Raw genomic sequence first — 20,060 nt, forward strand, 5'->3', positions numbered from 1 at the left:
TGGCTGATATATTACAGCTTAGACTAAATGCTAAATGCAATATAGTCCTTGAATAACATTGTAACTCATCACAATTCATTTTAATTTAATACTGTATAGCTAATTGTTACCAACATGTAATGTTTTTAATGTTTTTGTGTTTTAAACAATTGAGTCAATCTTCCAGTGGACGCTAACAGTCTTACTTCCATGTATTTTGTGGTAATTAGTGTAACAAATTAAAATTGTTTGTCGTCATTTTCACCTTTATGACATTTGAGCTTCAGATTGAAAACAAACAAGCATAAGTCAAGTGAAGTTGCTTTTGTGTACATTTCTTATTTTATTTTTTTTAACAAAGGAAAATAATAAAAAATCATTTGGTCATAGTGAACTAAAGCCTTTCTTGTACAATGAAGGGTAAAAGATAAAAAAAAATGCAGCACTAGCTGCATAGGTGGCATTTTCAAAAATGCCACCTATACATCAACCATTTTTTAATATTATGAAAAATGTGTTCATGTTTCAACAGTTTCAGCAGCCTGATATAAATTTAAATAGTATCTATATTATTGATTACTGTCTTAGATACTGTCCTGTCAAATATATATCTTCTCCAGTGACACAATACCTTAATAAAGGGCACCTAGTATGAATCTAATTTTGAAAGTGCATGTCGACTATATGTAAGTACTTCATATGTACTAAGCACAGACTGTGTATAAAGATATGAAACTGCCTAGATGTGAAAAAACACTGTTTAAAATCAACTCACTACAGAAAGCTGTTTATATTTTATGCTGTTCACTATTTGACCATTGTAGCCAGTCCAGCTTGGCTACATAGATGAAAATTCTGCATAATCTTTCACATCCCATGTCAGTCCATAGCTGATCTCACTTAAAAATATGATAATCTACAGAAGTTAATCCTCTGCAGATACTTGACTGATTATTTATTCAAAGCCCAAATCATCTAGTTTGCACTTTGAATGCACAGTTTTTATTCCCCACTCCTCTATTGCAACCTATCCAGTTCAACCCATGCTACTGCCCTCTGCTGACTATAAATGGCACTGCGTATGGCTGCCAGCAGCTCATCAGTGCAGCTCCAGGTGTTGGGCTCCAGTGTGTAGTAGAGAAGGGGCAGAGTCTCCAGCTGCAACTCCTCGGCCTGGCACACTTCCATGACGTTGTCGTCCCCACACCGAGGAAAAAACTTCCTATTACACATATTGGGGAAAAGAAGTATTCATTTCACACACAGCGTAAATGTGAAGTGTATGATGAACCTGGACAAACTTGAAGAAATATCATTATACAAATATGAAGCTATGATCTGCTGTGTACTTCTGTTCTTTGTATAGTTCAGAATGTATTCTACTTGTTTGACAAACAAATGAGCACGTACCTCAGCTTCTTGTGTTTTTTGTTCTTAGGACGGATATGAATGACAATAGGGTAAATCCCCTGTCTTATTAAGCCCTCAACACAGGTTAGTCCTAGCTCCAGCAGACAGTGCTTGTCCTAAGAAAGAGACAAATGTAATTTTCTTTTGGATAATGTATAGTAAATAACATTTATTTTTGGAGATCAATGCAATAACTGATCAAAACAGGGTGGGATTAAGTCATAAAAAAGTGTAACTAATTGTTTATCAAGAAATTCAATGAGCGTTTACAGGAAAAAACATGACACGGATGTGATTATTCATTACCTGGCTGATGACATCCTGTATCGACTTCAGCCGAATGCCCAGATTTTGCTCTGGACTGCAGGATTTCAATAAGAACACGCTCTTGTCCCGTCTCTCTGAAGCCTGAACAGGCTCTGCAGGAGACACAGGAAGGAGCATAATGTAGCGCATCATGTGATGGTCAACTGAAGAATCATGAACTGTGATGTTCCCAGTGTTTTTTGAGCTTTGTGTGTGTAAATAAGTGTGTCTATACCTGGTGCACAGGTGTTGAAGCTCAAGCCAGACTCTGCAGGCTGCAGCAGCCTCTCTATGAGACCACGGGAGAGAAGCGAGGGGGAGAAGATGACTGGCCGCTTAGGCTGAACCTGCACTGGCTGCACTAAGCTGTACGGGATCAGGTGCTCCTCATGACCTGAGAGGGAAGGTACACAAGTGCACACATTGTTTGTTCAAAATGAAAGGGTTCAACTTAGATTTGGTGTTGTATTTCAGGAGAACTAGCTGAATCTTACGTTTACTGAGTGTATAGAAGACTTGCTGAGTGGAGCCAATCCCTCGGCAGTTGGGGTCCACTGCTTTGACCAACCGCACACGCCCCGGTGCTTTTCTCAAGAACTAAAGCACATGCAGGGAAAACTGCAGTTACCAGCTCTGTCCAAACACGGAACACTTGGGCATGGTGCTGATGAAATGTCAATATGAGTATACTTACCACCTTCTTTTTGAAATCATTTTGCTCCAGCGCCATTTTTCTTAGCCTTACAAGTAGCAGCTGCTGTGCCCTAAAATGGAAAATAGTGTAATCCAGGTTATTTAAACTCCTAATTCTATACAACTGTAGGACATTTGGGGAAAGGAGGGACATTTTGGCTGGTCCTCATGTTCTGTCACCCCTTAAAGTGGCTTTTTCAGGGTTAGACTGGGTTTTAGGATTAGAGTTGGGTTAAGGTCAGGCACTTAGTTATGCTGGTCAAAGTTAGGGTAAGGGGATAGGGAATGCATTAAGTATGTGAATGACAGGAAGAGAGACAAAAAAGAGCTGGGGGGAGCTTAGTGAATCAAAGTGCTGCTAAACTTGCTGCAAAATAAAATAATGGGACAATTTGTTATACATAAAATCATGTATGGGGCATGAAAAGCATAACAACTTTCAGTTTACAGTGAAACTGCAGTGGGTCAGAGGAGTTGAGGAGGGAGCCTTTAATCTGTCTGTGCTAGAATGTAAACACATGCGTCTTCAAACTACCTCTGAATGTTTGTTTTTTTTCTTAACAGGATCTGAGGACACATCCACACACTGGGAGTGTGCAAACCTGTACTTATCACCATCCACATGGCAGCGCAGACTCAGGATGGACATTAATACCAGGTCTGAATGGGGTTGTTGACATACCTGTTATAGTTGGGCATGTTTCCTTCCTGCAGGGGCTTGGCTGTGTGCGGGTCCACAAGTGAACAGTGCCAATGGTATTCCCCATTGTACCTCGTGTCCGTAACATGGATAATGTCATCGCAGGACACACTCAGAGACGGCGGGTCACCGCGTGGCTCCATGTTAAGATTGACACGCACATAGAAAGAGTCAGCGCCCATGCACGGAGGTGACACGAGCTCGCTGCACAGCTTGGAGTACGCTGATGTCAGAAGGCAGAAAATGAGACAGTTACTATGTGTGTCAAAAATCCATCCGAGGGTCCAACAGATACCTGTTGTTGTAATGCACATGTGCAAATGGTAAACTTGCATAATATGTTTGTTAAAAGATGTTTCATTAAATGTTGTTTATAGGTTATTATGCTATTATTTTACTGGTCCGGCCCACTTGAGATCAAATTGTGCGGTCTGTGGCCCCTGAGCATAAATGAGTTTGACACCCCTGGTCTAAGAGAGAGGACTCACCCTCTGGGTTGCTCCTGTGTTTGAGCGTTTGCGGCTCTGTCCACCATTGCAGAGAGAAGTGAGCTACTTCTGCAGTACACTGGCTCAGCAGGACACTGCCCCCACCAAACAGAACCCGCTCCAGCTGGACAACCGTGAAAGACAACTCAGCATTATACCACAATACGTTCACCTGCTGCATGTCTTGACTTATTCATGACAAAGGCACACACCTCCAGTAGCTCACTGCCCTCTTTCAGTCCACACTGTTCAGCCAGAGAACCAGATTTCACATGGCTCACAAAGATTCCTGTACGGTTTCCTCCAACTATCGTGATATCGTCAGCTAGACTGACTCTTCCATGCTTGGGTGAGGTGGGGGGACTTGCGGATGGGGACCGGGGAAGTATTCTGTAAGATAACAGAGATAACAAGATAGTAATGAGACACATAAATTAAATCTACCAGTTTAGAACTGAAAGTCATTGAACTCCATCATTTTTCAGAAATGGGACATTTTGACATTCCAAACAAACAGATCACTCCTCTGTTCACCCCTTCCTTTCCCAAATGAGTCATGGATCTACTGTGACCTTTATATACCAGAAAGGATGCTATAAATCCTCCTTTGTATCATAAGCTTCCACTTGCAAATGCAAAATAAAGCAAAGCCCTTGCCTTAAAAACACATTAAAAGCTCCATCTAAGGTTACAACAACCAAACAATGTTTATCTTAAGGCCATTATACACATATACAAACATACTTATGGGTAGTATAGACATGTTTGACCAGGAAAACTTTACATTATGTAACATTATGTATTAAACAGAGTGGTGTCAGTGGCTGCACCTGGGAGAGCTTGGACTGGGCAGGTGTGAAGAGACTGAGGGCAGGTTGACCAGGTCAGGGGGGAAAAGATGAGAGTGTAGGGAGTTCCAGGAGTCCCACAATGACGGCTCAGTCTGCACACCTACAAACACCACAGAGCCTCATAAATCACAGCGAATATGGTACATAAAAAGAAAGGGGAAAAAAACTGCTTCATCAAATTTGTTCAGTTCCCAAACTACCACAAGAAATACTAATTCACTTAAATGTGTGCAAAGAATCAGTGATCATGATTTCCTACTAGCAGAGAAGAGAAGACAAAGTGTGTGAAAAACAAACGTACCTGTCACGTTATCGTTCTCATCGCTGCCCCAGGAGTCCAAGTCAAACCTTGGCAGAGCAGAAACAAAATATATTAATCAAATGAAATGAAAAAGTGGGTGAAGACGTTGGTCACAAGAGGCGGCGTGGGGCTAAAACACTCACTCTGTGTTGACCCGGCGATTGATGGAGTTCATACAAGGAGGGAAGGGAAATGTGGAGAGTCGATTTATTTCTTTTTCATTGTCTTCTGTCTGAGGGAAGGAGCAGTAAATGAAGACTGATTATGACCCTTTCTTTCTTTCTTTCTTTCTTTCTTTCTTTCTTTCTCAATGAACATAACTATATTACTCACTGATGGCATGAGATTCTCCTCTGAATTAGAATCTGTAGGGTGGCAAAAAGAATAGAATTAACTTTCCAGTGCAAAATCATCTTGTATCTGTCAGTGGACATAACTTACCCTCGGAGTTTTCATGGTTTTGTCCTCTAGATGGCACCTGTGGCACAGAAAAGATTGGCGTTAATAAAGTATGACTTAACAGGTGGTGAAAAGTAGGTCGTGTGCAGGTACTAACTCGGTGAGAGTTGCATAGCAATGTATTACAACATCTTATAATCTCCCAAACCGTAGTGAAACTCGACTCCAGCTGAGGAAAACGTCTTTGCAGTCCTAAAGCAACATTCCACAGCATAATAACGAGAGAAAACAGCTGTGTCCCATGAAAATAATCCCTTACGGTAAACAAAGACGTAAATATAGTACATAAACAGCAGCTACTCCTATGATTAACAGTAGCTCCTTATTCCTACACTGAGAAACCTTGTTTTTGACTTAAAGCTGCAATACATTAGTGAATTTTGGTCTCTGTGGACAGAGATGATGTAATATTATTTGCTTCTTAGTGTCCGTCTTAATACATAAAACAACATGGGATTGTGTGGAGCTGATAGGCTTTATCAGCACTGAGAGAACTCATTTGACATTGGTTTGAATCTTTGCTTAAATTGTTTGTTAATTTTTTTATTTGTCATATTTAAAAGTTACGTACCACATCTGTAGATAAGGACATTTACTCAATTGAAGAACTGCAGTTCCTGCCGCCTCAGGAACATTAAAAGGATCCTACGGGACCATCTCACCCTGGACACCCACTGTTTGAGCGTCTGCTGTTTACGCAGATTGTTTACATCTCTTTTAATCACTTAATACTTCTTTCATCCATCTATCCAGCACATCCCCACGTGCAATATGTCTGCGTGTGACTGTCTTTCTCAGCTAGTTTAGGGTTTCGTCGTCTTTTTAACATATTTATATTTATCTTTTATTTTCTTACTCTCTATATGTTGTAAATGTTTGCACAGGAAAACCTGCACTTAGTTTGCATTTTGTTGCGCAGCGTCTTGTTACTTGTGGTAACCATGGAGATGAAATCCAGCCCTGACCTTTCTCAACAGTTGGCGGGTGCTATTGGCTTTGGGGCTCAGGTCCAGGTCAAGGGAACAGCAGGGGCCATAGCACTGGTCCTCACTGCACAGAGACAGGTGTGACTGGGAAGCAGACACAAAGAGGAGTGCATATGTAAGACATTTCTTGGAGAAAGATAGTTCTGCGTTCCTAAATTGCCACACTTGAATGTCAGCTCACACAGTGCAGACAATGGTTGTTCTGCTCCCTTTGCTCCTGATTCCTCTCCCTCTCTCTCTCCAGCTCTCTCTGCTGCTGCTCCAGGGAGGCCTGCAGCTCTGCAATGCGTTTACGGAGACGGTTCTTATCCAGCAGACAGTCTGTGTACTCCAGCTGCAGACTGTCTCGACTACGCAAAGCCTAGGCGATAGAAAGACAGAGCAAGGAATTTAGCAAAAAACTATTAATGCTAACTACACGTGTGAGTCCTGGTTGGAGTCTGACCCTGCATTCACACTGACCTGGTCTCTCTCCTTTTCCAGTTCCATGATCTGGTTGAAATAGGACATGCTCCTCTTCTGCTCCGTCTCCCAGTCCAGGTGGAGAGTCCTTAACTTCAGCTGCATCTGCTTGCTCTGCGACTCCAGCTACAGACATAATTCATCGTCAATGTCGTCAGAGATTAAGGAAACTCACTCATCCATCTGCTACTGCTTTATCCTCCACATGAGGGGCAGAGGGGGCGCTTCTCTGGGCCAGAGAGTTTTGTTGATGCCAGAGGTCAAAGGAGAATCACCAGGTTCACATACAGGCGCACTTTAGCACTTTAGCACTTTATTAGGTACACATAATACCTGAAGACGTGGCTGTATAATGTTTAGGTTGATGACGAGAGATAACAGCTCACCTTGTCCCTGTGCCCCTCAGAGCTCTGGAGCTCTCCCTGCAGTCCGGCGATGATGTCACAGAGCTCCTGTCTCTGCTCTGAAGCCTCCCTGCGGTCCTGCTGCAGGATATCCATCAAAGCCTATAATAGACCGTAAAAAAAAACAAAAACCAAGGAGTGACTACTGTATCTTATTTGAACCACAAAGAGACAAATATGCTCTAGGGCAGGGGTCTCAAACTCAAATGAAGAAATCAATTAGGAGCCACATATGGCCCGTGGGCTGCGAGTTTGGGGCCTCTGCTCTAAGGCGATACAAATTGAAGAATTAAAAACATACAATGACTCCAGGGGCAGGAACTGATTCCTTCATCTCGGGCTCGGGCTGGTGCAGTGGCTTCTCTGGTAAAGCCGATGGAGAGCCATTCACTTCATGAGAGAACAAACTGTTTCTTTTGACTGGCGGAGTGTTCTCGAGAACACCAACAGTTTCTTTCTCTGCCTCCATCATCCTGGACTTTAGCTCCTCCACCTGGATGAGAGTAAAGCAGCCACAAAGACGTCACAGTGACATATGGGACACTAACATGGTATCAAATGTCTTCCTGTTCTTATTTTATTCTAGAGAAAACAAAATACTGTGCTGTGCAAAAAAGTGTATTATGCTTGATCATTACATACACATGTTTACTTTACTAATATACAAGACCAACTTATAATCAAACCAAATTCCAAATGTCAAAGATCACAAAATTTGACGGATATAACCTTTATGCATTTCAAAGGTCAAACAAAACTCAAGATGTTGCCATAACCTGAAATAAAACCAATCTGCCATTCCATCTGGAAAGCATCTGATTTGGAATGGCTGATGATGCAGCGAAATCATATTTGGGGGAAAAAACAGCTGCGAGTGACTGACTACAGAGTCCAAACCTGAGTAAAATAGAGACAGGGATCACCTGGACAGACCCAGGAATATAAGAATGCCAAAATAGGTCATATTAAATACTGGCTTTTGCCAGAATAATGGCCATGTTTCCTGTATTTCATGGCTGTATCTCAAATAAGAGACCAAAAATCAAATATGGATGGTGAATAAAACCTTAGTAAAACAACAAAGCCAATGGGGGCTTTATTAGCAAGGGAAGTCATAGATAATGCAGCTGGTTATGAACATCACCATCTAAAATGAACCGCAAATATTTCTAGGTTTTCACAACAAAGCAGTTCATACCTCAGTGGTATGGTGGACATGTTGTTACAGCACACACACCAAGTAAATCGGAGGCTGATATCATCGCCACAGTTGCTATGAACTGCTTGTTTGAGTTATGGGGTTGCAGATGCATGTGTGCTAACAGTTTCACTTCACCTGCTTTGACCAGTGTTCCTTTATTCATACTGTCAGTCTGTGATGAACACATCTCTGCCTGTCTGTGTGTGCACATGAAATGAGTTATGCAGCAAACTGCGTCTCTGGCTGATTTCTATTCCTATTACGTACCTGGTGCCAGCAATTTTACACATCCACCATTTCTGTAGAGAATGCGCAGCAGCTTTTAGACTCGACATGTGTGGGTAGAAAATTCACGACTCACTTCCCTCTCAACACTTAGTGGTCTCTGACTGCTTCGGAGAAATATTGCACAACACCTGCTCACATCATTATACACACATAGAGATGATCTAATCCACCCACTTCAAATGCACAATTTCCGTTTCTATGTGTCCCTTGGTCCAAACAGTAGTTTTAAATTGTATTGCATTAATTTGTCTCTGATAGATCACAACGACTCATCGCCGTTTGCCTGCTGCAGAAACTCTTCTCAAAAAGACAGGACAACAACAAAAAAATCCCATGATAATGATCCCAAGATGCTCATATGTCTTCTGTTATTGTTCTAATTGAGAAACATCCAGCAGAATAAATTACATATGGTGCATCCATGTTGCTCCAAACCAACCTACCTGCCTCAGCAGTTCTCTCTCCCGGGTGGAGGCCTTGCCTTGCTCCTCTAAGGACCTGGAATACTTCACAGCCTGCTCCAGGTGTCTGTCCTTCAGCTTTCCCAGCTCACGACTGGCCGACTCCCAGTCCTGACGCAGCCTTGAAATGGTAAATATTCCAATGACCACATTTCTCATGGAAGGTTGTTTTCTTTTGGGCAACACATACATATTTGTTCAAAAACTGCAAAACTGACTGCAAAAAAAAGCAGGATTTTGCACAAACCTCTCAAGCCGCAGTCTATCATGACGTAAATCCTGAGCTTTACGTTCAGCGCGGCTGCGCTCCTCCTCTGCCATCCGGCATCGCTGAGACATGCGCCGCTCACACATGCGGCTGTTCCGCAGCTGCTCCCTCAGTTTGCGTACCTCCAGAAGCAGAAACTGGGTCAAACCCTCTGGACCTTCTTCATCTGTGAAGGGAGACAGGAGATGGTAAAATAACAAACTTTAATGTCGACTATATGTCTTACTCCATCTCAATTGCATGCACTTGTCACTTTGGGTCCATTGAAAAACTGTGTGTAACGTCACTTACTAATTTCCTCTTGAGCATAATAATAACTTTCTCAACATACTATATATATCATCATCAACATCATCATAGCATATATTGTGTCTGGCATGTCATTTTCTTTTTGGCTAAACCTGAAGGCAGCCTTAAAAAATGCATATTTGAATGTCTAGGGTTGTCATCATGTCTTTGCTGTCCTCCCAACTCTCTTCTTACCCAGGATGAGGGAGCATCGATGTGTGGGCTGCTCTCCGGTCAGCTGTGTGTACTGCTCTGGGTGGTAAAACTCCAGTGATTCCATGAAGGCCTGAAGGCCTCGCTGGCCCTGACCACGAAGAATGTCCAGCAGACGGCCTGTTCAACAAAGACAAAGTAAAAACGCACTCAGATAAATAGTAATGATGCTCCCTGAGTGACGCGGGGTTAAGTGTCTAGATTAGTGGTGCCAGGAATCACTCCCACAACCTTCGAGTTGAAAGACGACTCCCTCTACCACTGAGCTACCATCGCCCCTGCTTAAAACAACCCCAATCATATTTTAAGTTCATAAGAACTGCCAATGAAGTGCAACAGAAAACAGTAAGAACTGTAAAAACTATGTCAGAGAGAACAAAGGAAAAGTGTTTGGTGTCTGTTTTGACTCTGGGAAGCCTGAACCTCCGTCCAGAGGGAGACTACCTTCAAACGAGGCAATGAAAAAAAAAAAAAAAAAGGAAAAGCAATAACCTGACATACGCTCATATCTGTATCTTGTTACTGTAAACTACCACAAGTCAAAGAGTGGAACCACAAAAAGGCTTCCTCTTTTTGTGTCATTTGCTGCTGTATTTATTTATGTCGTGATGTGAGAAATGAACCTGATATAAATGGCCGTCTGTGAGCAGAGTCACTGGCAACAAGACAATTACAATATGAACCGAACCAGGTGCTTTTCTTTACGCTGCCTTTACTCGCAAAATCTCTCCTTCATCTAACTCTTCTCTCTCCGTCCGCCTTTACACTCCCCTTTACTTAGCAATGTCTTTCATCTTGCCCTCTCCTCGGTTCCTGGCTGCATCACTTATCTTTTCCACATCTATCTCTCTGACAACATTCACGCATGATTTTTCCCGTGTGAGGGTGTTCACAAAAGCAGCACACAGAGCATATTGTAAGATTTACACAGTAGTTTTCAGTGAGTAAAGAATCACACGTCACTTCTCGGCTCAAAAAGGACAAAATGACAGAAAACAAACCTGTAGAGTGAGAAATCACATTCACTTAATAAAGTCTGACTATTTAAAGCTGCAGAGTGCAACTGTTGGTGATTTATCTTGGTCTTTGTGAACAGACACAATGTAGCATTATTTGTACACTGTGTCCTTTGTCAAGCAATACTATCAGACCTGACTGAAGGAGTGTCTGCGTGTATACAGTCGGTACAGAAAGTGTTTTTCCCATCAAACAAAACTGGTTTTGTGAGCAGTTAAATTAAATTCTGATACCTTGTGGACACTTCTTTGTGTTTTCAGTCCTACTCAAACCTGTTTGCAGTAGCAATGTTGTTTCATCTGACCATGGTTTGAATGTAACAGACATTTCTCCATCTAACTACGTCTTTAAAGTATGTCTATAATTAGTCCTGATTGCAGCGTAGGCATGGGTGTATGGATTATGTAGACACTGAGGAAATTCTATAACATATAACATATCACAAACATTCATTCATTCATCTTCTACCGCTTTATCCTCCACATGAGGGTGGTGGGTACACTCTGGACAGGTGGCCAGTCCATCACAGGGCCACATCGAGACAAACAACTATCCACTCTCACACTCACATCTAATCGAATGTGTCCTAATCCAAATCACAAACAGCTTTATTTATTTACTTACTTGTAAGCTTTATGAATGAATGTTGATTGTTTGAGTTAATGGTGTTCAAGGAGAGTCATCGGGAATCTAAAAATATGTGTATTATGTCTGTGTCCTGCAAATATAAGCCAATTCTTCGTCCTCTCACCAGCCTTGCTGATGCGCAGCGGGTACTGTGTGGAGTTGAGCACCTCGTCTTCATCCTGTTCGTCGATGACCTTGCACTGCCGCAGGTATGGTGTGAGTTTGGCCGGGTGTAGGATGCGCGTGAGCTTGTGTCGCACTCCTTCCACACGATCCCACAGCTCCTCGCAGCGCTCCTCTGTCCAGACAGCCGAAGACCGCGCATCCTCTGGAGCCAGGTCGCCATCATCCACCCAATCTGTGACTCCTGCAAGAATAAAAAGATGAGATGTCATGGAGAAGGTTTGGGGAGCATACGACAGAGTAGTGGCTAGCACAGCAAGAAGAATTTGCCAGTTCAAATCCTGGTTTGACACCAACTGTGTAGAGTTTGTATGTTCTCACAGTGTGTGGGGTTCCCTCCCACATGTCCAAATACATGCAGAGAGAGTGAATGTGGGATTGTTTAGAGCGCCCTGTGACCCTAATGTGGAGGATAGAGCGGTAGAAAATGGATGGATGGATGGTGTTTGTTACTGTAGGTCATATCTCATTCACATTTAAACACAATGAAACCAGATTTAACCAGCAGCCCCGTGACCTTCATGTGGAGGATAAAGTGGTACACGATGAATGAATTAATGAAAAGCAGATTTAATTGTATCAGGGTCGTAAATATTTTCTCTCATGGATGCCTTTCATTTCAATTTACTTAAGTCTGACTACACTTATCTGTGTCTTTCAACTGTCAGCCACCATAAAATGGAATATTTTAGCACAGCTACATCTGTGGCTTTGTAAATAACCACAGTCCATCCACATTAACACCAGACACATTAGTAACCAGAACTAAACATAAGCAACTTCTATTAACTACTTGCCCAAAAGGAAATGATGAATTGAAATCCAAATGACAGATGAGAAGATAAAGGTGTCAATATAAATAAAATGGTTTAAGTCATTAAAAGGTTTAAGGAATATTTACATAAAAAAATAGGATTGGGTTTAAAAATAAGTAGAATAAAAATAGAGTGATACCATGTAACCAGTGGGGTCCCACACTGTGTAAAAGTGTGGAGTAAAAGAAGCCAAGGCCAGACCACAACCGATAACTATTTCAAAAACAAATTAAATAATAAAAATAAGTCAACACTTGACATGAAAATATATAAATAAGCAAGCTACAACATAAAACACAAGGGATGGACAAAAAAGGTCATGTACCTCTTCCCTGGCACATTACAGGAGAAAAGGAAGAGAAACTCGGCTTTAAATACAGGAGTGTCCACAAAAAACAGGAAAACACACGAGAAGTTCTACCTGTCTGTCAGGTGAAACAATGGACAGCAAAAATAAAGTTTCTGCACTCAAACGTATTAGCACAAATGACAGAATAATGTAATACAATACGGCAAACAAACACCAATAAAGTGAATAAGTGTTTGTATGAATGAACAGGAACATGGATTAACACCTAAGCGCGAGTTCATATGAAGGCAGCAGTGGTTTTAGACCTCAATTGTTGAGGAGCAAAGGTCTGGTGTTATGAGGGTCATAAACAAGTGAGTTGGTGCTTCACAGCAATGGAATGAAAATACTGCCATGACTCATGTGGGGCACCTAAAAACACAGCAGAGGACCACAGACAAAGGCTTTCTCAGCCCCACTCACTCACACCAGAGGAGACACAGGGAAAGTGAACCACTGGCACCTATAGCAAATCCAGATACCAAGCACACAACTGATGGCGCCACAGTGGACGATGCATGAGACGGAAAAGTTTGACCCGATTTCACAATGCAATGAGAAATACCTGAGCACATAAACAACATCAATTCTCTGCAGCTGTGTGCTGATCTCACAATTTTAATGGTCTAACAATCGTCAACAATTGGCTCACTATATATTACACTATATATACACATATATAGCTCTGTTTTTTTTTTAGTATTTACTACCAGTGTTTTTTTTTGTTGTATTTACAGAGATGTGAGTGTGTGCTGCTGCTCTGTGCAGCTGATCAAAGACGTCTCAGCCAACAGGCAGGTTCAGGCAGGTCGGATGCTCTGGAATCTCTGTCATTATTGAGACATTGCACTGATGTGACTGCCACTTAACTCCCACAGCTTACACTTACAATAGAAGACACATGTAAATTGGAATACCGTCTTATCATGGATCATTTAAAATGTGTTTAAAACAAAATGTAAAGTGCTCATCTACACCACAACACCCACTTTCCATTGAGAGGCTATAATTACTGTATGTGGTGTTAAGCTTTAGACACATTTAGATTTAGTGCAACAAGATAGCCTTTCTGACGTGATCATCACAGGATTAGATATACAGACAAAACTGGTTTGAAAATACAGCATCATTTATAGTCATTTCTCACAGATATACAACGTGTGGTGTGTATCACATCTTTATCTCTGAGGCTGTGTTAAAATAGAGACACTTTGTATTTGGGATGACTGAACATTTGCACGTTTGTACCAGTTGTTTTCGAGAATATATATGTAATTTATAATATTCTGTTCCATTATATTACATACCTACATACCTATGACTCATAAGTTAATGCACAATATTGTATACTCAGTGTGCCTTCAGTAGTACCTTTAAAGATGTACACGTGTGTAATTTGACAGGCATTGTATACAGTATTTAATACTTACATTTATTTGTAACTTACTGCTGAACTTTTAGGTACTTTTTAAATTATGTTGCTTCTTTGGAAGAAATCTCTACTATTACTACTACAAGTGAACAGAGTAAACTTCATTTTGTTAACGACAACGATAACATACAGCGAATCCGGGGCACGACGATATATGACAGACGTTTTATGAATGATGAAGGATTAATAAAAGAGAAATCTAAAAACGTCGACTTACCACTCATGTCTCCAGCGTGGGTTAGTGCTGTGGAATCAGGTCTTCCTCGTCTCATTCAGCTCCACGGACCTGAGTGAGACTGAATGCGGCAGCCTGTGTGTGTGTATGGGCGCCACTTGACTTGGGGGGAAAAAGCAGCAGCGCACAGGTCCTTTTTTTTCTGCGCCCCTGAGCGCGCGCTACTCCTCCACCTTCTGCCATCAACAACCAACCAACCAACCGACACACACTCACACACACACACAACCCAGTCATTAACCACTAGATGGCGCTTTTAATCAATAATTGACTACAGCTTTGAAGCTTGAAATTCAAAACAATACTGTTGTTAAAACACGTAAAACAAGTAGACCTGAGTAAAAAACCTGTCCTTGTGATTGTTAGTTTCCTAACGAGGACTCATCACAGAAAACAGAAAAGTGACTCATCATTAAGACTGTGACTCACTTTTCAGTTTCACCACAAGTACGTAAAAAAGCAACAATACTGAGAGTTTGGTGTGTAGAGAGACTAAAGCAGGTGAGTCAGCAGCTCTGCCAAAGGGAAACCTGACTGACGTGACTGACACATGATGACAGAATGACACGCACTGTTATAACATCATACTTCCCTGTCTTTAATGCGGCAGACTTGTAATTGTGCTGTCTCATGTACCTCCCACACAATACTACAGGGGCTGCCTCTCAGTGATAATAGACCAGTTAATTCATCAGTGCCTAGTGCTGGTTTATTTTGTAAATTAAACCAGCAAATGAAGGTTAAAATAATAACTATAGTAACTAGTATTAGGATGTGTGTGTGTGTATGAATAGGTGTATGTATATGTATGCATATATAGGTTGGTGTTTTTTGTGTTTTGTAGTATGTATATATATACATATGTATATATATATATATATATATATATATATACATATATATATATATACATATGTATAATTATTATTTATTTTATTATTTTTAGTTAGATCAACATTTCGATCCACACTCCATACCAGATGGTGGCGGTAATGCACTAAATCGCTGTTGGCCAACCACCATAAAACCTCAGAAAAGAAGAAGAAGAAGCATAGAGGAGACTGATTGATGACACAACACACCTGCTCGTCTTCACGCAGGTGTTTTTCAATCAGCTGATGACCGCTGATTGCTTCCTCCTCCTCTTCTTATTTAATCTTCCTCCAAACAACAGCTCCGTGATGTTGCTTTGAAGAGAAGCTGCACGAGCTGTGGAACGAAAAAAAAAAAGACGTGAAAAAAAGTGTTGCTGCTTAACTACTGAAACTGTTCCGGGAGGATGGAATTTGTGGCGGTAACGCACCAACCGCCATAAAACCTCAAACAAGAAGAAGGGATCTTTAAAAAAAAAAAAAGAAAGAAAATAAAACTACCCTGGTGTGACGTCAGACGCCGAAAAGGTGGCCACGTGCATCAACTCCTGTATAAAAACGCAGCAAGGCGCTCCAGGATGGCGTGTTTGACCTGGTCCAGATTGGTGGCCTGTCCAGAATGGTGAGTTACTTTTGTCAAGTTATCTTAATGGTGATTAAGCAATAATCAAAATATAAAAAACACAACAACAAAACAAACACTTGAACCAATCCATTATCAAAATAGACAAAACAAGACTAAGCACAAGTTAAAATGGCTGCTGTGCTATATTAACTCACTACTCATGATCATTACTATTGAGTTTTTCACTGGAGAGACTTTTTTTTTTTTTTGTTAAATGTTAAAAAACAGATTCAGGGTTATACTATGGAGGACCGAAAGGGCCAAAATAATAAGAAAAAATAAATAAATACACCATTAAATAATTAAATGTGTCATTAAATAATTAAATACACAATTAAATAATTAATTAAATGTGTCATGAAATAATTAAATGTGTCATTAATTAATTACATGTATTTAATTAATGACACATTTAATTATTTCATGCTCCGTGTTGCAGTGGATCATTAATTTATTTCATCTGTCAAACTCGCCCATCAAAGTCAGTGGGCATTGCTTTGGTCTGAAGTGGGATGGCTGCCATGTATCACAACATAGCAGCCGAGAAAATAAATATAAACCTGGAATAAATATTTTTCTGACTCCCCGAACGCAGTTTTAAGATCATTTGAGGCGAGAAATTAGTCATTTAGAATTCAAAAATGTGGTTTGTGTATTAAGATATGATGTATTTTATATAGTTTGGCAGCGACGGTATCGGAGGTGATCAGCTTTGTGTCTGTCGTTACCATAGACATATATACGTAGACGCCGCGCAGAATCGTACGACGACGTCCCTGCCTTATTGGATGTGGCAGATCTGCCCGTAAACTAAAAAGGAAATAGACTGAACTTCATAAAGCGCCTTTCTACAAAGTGGTTTAAGTTAATGCCTCTATTCACCCATTCACACACACACTAATATATCTGGGAAACAAATAGGCACCAAAAACAACTATGTAACTTTTAAAGTGATTATAAATGTTCATTCCTTATGTTTAGGATATAGCCTAAGTAAGCACCAAACCAACGTATGTATTTTTCTAATGCTTGAGTGTTTACAGCTACTAATGTGTGTAACACTGTTACTGTGATGATAGATATTGAAATATTTAACATTTAATTTGTGTCTATAATAACCAGATTCTGAAATGTAGATGTGACATGAGGGTTTTCTGAATAAAGAGCACTAATGTTTACATTTAACAGATTTTGATTAATCGTTTTTATATTTACGTTCTGGGAATGAAGTCTCGTCCCCCTATGGGTGAGTCTAAAAAGTGCGGAACTGGCATTGTAGTTTCAAACCTTGAACGACGTTTGCCCTCCAAATGGCACGAAACGTCTAACATGTTCAAAACGCGTCATTTGACTCAGCGGAGGGCAAAACATTTTTTTACAGCACAGTAGAAAACTGAGGGATGGAAGCAAATTTGTAAAGAAAATACTACTGCTATTCTAGCAATACAAAACCACATGCAAATGGGTGGACTATCCCTTTAACTGATGGCAATATATCATATTAATTTAATCAAACATGTATAGTATAAGTTTTTTTGTTTTTAAAGAGTGTGGCTGTATGAGATACTGACATTTCTATACTTGAATTTAAAAGGCATTCCTTAAATCTTAATCAAATTTATTCTACATCACTTGTGATTATGTTAATTTGTTTCACTGTTAGAGTAGAATTTGTGCTGGCAGCAATGTTTTCACTGAAAGTGAGTCTCTATATCTCAGGCTGGGTGAACCATGTCTGTACCTCATACAAACACATTCTAGAACACCTTACCTAGTTATTTTACACCTGTAACGGTATGAACTTGAACATTGTCAAGGCTGGAGACTGGACTAAACATTTTTTGTTTTTCCCCCCCCAGATTGATCTTCATGAAGATTGTCAAATAGTAGGTGTCATGATTTAATTCTGGGTGGCCGCTGTGTCCCCACTCTTTCTTGGCCGCCGTGCCTACATCTATCTGCATTGTCCAACATGGCCACGTTCTTTCTATTCTCCTGCTTTCCATCTGTCAAATAGCTGAGGGTTGTACATGGAGCATTTGCCACAGGTTGGTTTTGTATGTTCCTCTCCACTTTATTGGGTGGTCTTAAATCTGGTCCTTGTTGGTTATATTTTTGTGGAACTGCTGAGCAAGTGATTTGAAAGAATGAGGTGACTGATGGAGTGTTTGACATTCTCTCTCTGAATGAATGGGTTGTGTGTGACTGAGATGCCTGGATTGAATAGTTAAGATGGTCTGAGAATATGATTATGTTCAGCAGTTCACATTAAAGTAGATATGGTGTCTTGAAGGGCTTAGATGCTTGATAAGAATATGCACTAACATTTCCTTTTTAGGTCTGTCTACAAAGGGTGAGTCCATCATTTTTTATTTCTTCTCTGGGGGCTACTGTCTTGGCCTCCATGTGTGGTAGGGTTTGCAGAGTAGGGGAATAAACAAAAGAAAACTTGTGTGTTGTATTTTTTTGAAAGTGAAGGTACTTAGGTGTCAGCAACTGACTTGCTAGTCTGGCTGCCCACAGCTAACTACCGGATTCACACTGACAATTTACATGCGAAGGTAAGAACCCACCTCTATGGTGGCGTTTTCTTGCCTTGCCACTGTGCCATTAACCACTTTTTCTTTCCAACTGTTTCTTAGGACGGTAAGTGACACGCAGGCCGCGGGCCATCGCTCTTCCGACTGCCGTGACGATCTGTCCTGGCTCTCTTGCCTTTCCTCAATTCTAAAAGGAAAAAAATATAGAGATATTTCAAGTTAAAAGTCTGGACCGTCTTTCAGTACAGTAAGGAGGGAGACAGGAAATATGGGGAGCCCGACAGAAGAATGTTCTTCTTCTTGGCTTGTGGACAGGAAATGTCAGGCTGCTCTCGGTCTTTGTTATGTTTGTTTCTAGTGACTTTTCAACCACTCACTCGAGGTTGTGAGTCAGTTGATCCGTGTGGATATAATTACTTTTATCTCCACTTGATTTTAAATGTAAGAATTGGCAGACAGGTCGTGCAAATAATGAAATACTTGTGCTCTGTTTTTAGTGATGACTCATAAACCAATATCATTACCTATGTCTGTTCCTCCCCCTCTTGCCAGTCTTTCCAGCCCTTTTCTTCTCTCTTTTCCTCTCTGCTCCTCCTTTTCTTTCTCCCCCCCTCTCTTTGTTGTTTACTTTCTGCCACTTCTTCAAGCAGAGCAATTCTGCCGGAGTCCATCCAGGTCTTTGGTCTGCAGAGGGAGGGAGAGCTGCAGTGATGAGCATTCCTGTTGTCTCTGAGGTGACTGCGACATAGAGGAGCCAGTGAAAGCAGCAGTGGACCTCACAGTTGACTCACGCTGGCATGTACGATGTATGATAGTGTGACAGAAATACATATATTGTGATATACTGTATACAAGGTGATATGGAAACAGTCTACATTTGTCTTTGTCAAACTCGTGTTGGAGGTTTAAATACTACACAAAACACTGTCACTGTCAAGAATATCTCTATATAGCTATACAGCACTTTAAAGCACTGATACAGTATAAAATAGCACAATATTGTCTTGCACTGCTATGAATTGTATACTTTATTTTCAAAAATCCGTTTTGGCGTTTGTTTTTTCCCTTCCCCCAATCAACAAGTGAGCAGTTTTTGGCTTCAGCATCTGAGGCTGTTGATGAACACTTATATTAGTGTATCCAATCCAATCTTCTTTGTTTTGTTTTTTAAATTATTTTTAAATGCTTCTTTATTGGCTTTTATGTGTGTCTTTTAGCCCTCTTATTGTTGTATTGTATGTACTACACTTTCGTCCACACTGTGTTTAAAAAAAATGTGCTAAAATATCAGTTCTGCCACTAACGATTCATCCAACGCTTGTTTGGTCCATAAAATGTCAGAAAATGTTGAAAAACGTTTTTCAGTATTTCTCAAACTTTTGTCCACAAACCAAAATGTTTCAGATTTAATGATTTGTTATATGGAGCGAAGAAACCAGAAAATACTCACACTGACACATCAGAGAAAGTTGTTTTAATAATGAAAAAACCTTCTAACCGGGTAACATTTTCTGCCTAATCACCTGTATCTGTGATATTAGCTATAACTGGTGGAGTGGAGATAAGTTTATTGAGCTTCAACGCACACAAAAAAATACATGGCTTAA

At 40.6% G+C, this 20,060-nt stretch overlaps 1 protein-coding gene and 1 long non-coding RNA gene across 2 annotated transcripts; one reads left to right on the top strand and one right to left on the bottom strand.

The window, feature by feature from the left end:
* Positions 1 to 298: 298 nt before the first annotated feature.
* Positions 299 to 14,612, bottom strand: zmp:0000000896 (caspase recruitment domain-containing protein 10). The gene is made up of 24 exons (XM_058653383.1): positions 14,399 to 14,612; positions 11,527 to 11,769; positions 9,741 to 9,878; positions 9,237 to 9,423; positions 8,972 to 9,110; positions 7,341 to 7,532; positions 7,022 to 7,141; positions 6,636 to 6,761; positions 6,355 to 6,534; positions 6,153 to 6,257; positions 5,170 to 5,206; positions 5,062 to 5,093; positions 4,872 to 4,960; positions 4,729 to 4,775; positions 4,407 to 4,527; positions 3,789 to 3,966; positions 3,577 to 3,700; positions 3,071 to 3,311; positions 2,390 to 2,459; positions 2,190 to 2,292; positions 1,931 to 2,089; positions 1,696 to 1,808; positions 1,390 to 1,505; positions 299 to 1,201 (listed from the first exon to the last, which is right to left on the bottom strand). Exons 1-24 carry the CDS (start codon positions 14,451 to 14,453, stop codon positions 997 to 999), a joined length of 3,120 nt encoding a protein of 1,039 aa, XP_058509366.1. The 5' UTR covers positions 14,454 to 14,612; the 3' UTR covers positions 299 to 996.
* A 1,107-nt stretch (positions 14,613 to 15,719) lies between these two features.
* On the top strand, positions 15,720 to 19,434 carry LOC131475397 (uncharacterized). The gene is made up of 3 exons (XR_009242500.1): positions 15,720 to 15,910; positions 17,773 to 17,799; positions 19,006 to 19,434. It is a non-coding gene; the product is annotated as an uncharacterized LOC131475397 (long non-coding RNA).
* The last annotated feature ends 626 nt before the right edge of the window (positions 19,435 to 20,060 follow it).

Source organism: Solea solea, chromosome 16 (genome assembly GCF_958295425.1).
Source record: "Solea solea chromosome 16, fSolSol10.1, whole genome shotgun sequence".
Taxonomy (NCBI): Eukaryota; Metazoa; Chordata; class Actinopteri; order Pleuronectiformes; family Soleidae; genus Solea; species Solea solea.

What these genes read in the sequence shown, in the direction of transcription:
- zmp:0000000896 (XM_058653383.1), bottom strand. Translation starts at nt 14,453, where the DNA reads ATGAGACGAGGAAGACCTGATTCCACAGCACTAACCCACGCTGGAGAC. An exon ending in CCACGCTGGAGACATGAGTG is followed by an intron (nt 11,770 to 14,398) that starts GTAAGTCGACGT and finishes TTATTCTTGCAG; the next exon opens with GAGTCACAGATTGGGTGGAT. An exon ending in CCCGCCAACTGTTGAGAAAG is followed by an intron (nt 5,207 to 6,152) that starts GTCAGGGCTGGA and finishes TCTGTGCCACAG; the next exon opens with GTGCCATCTAGAGGACAAAA.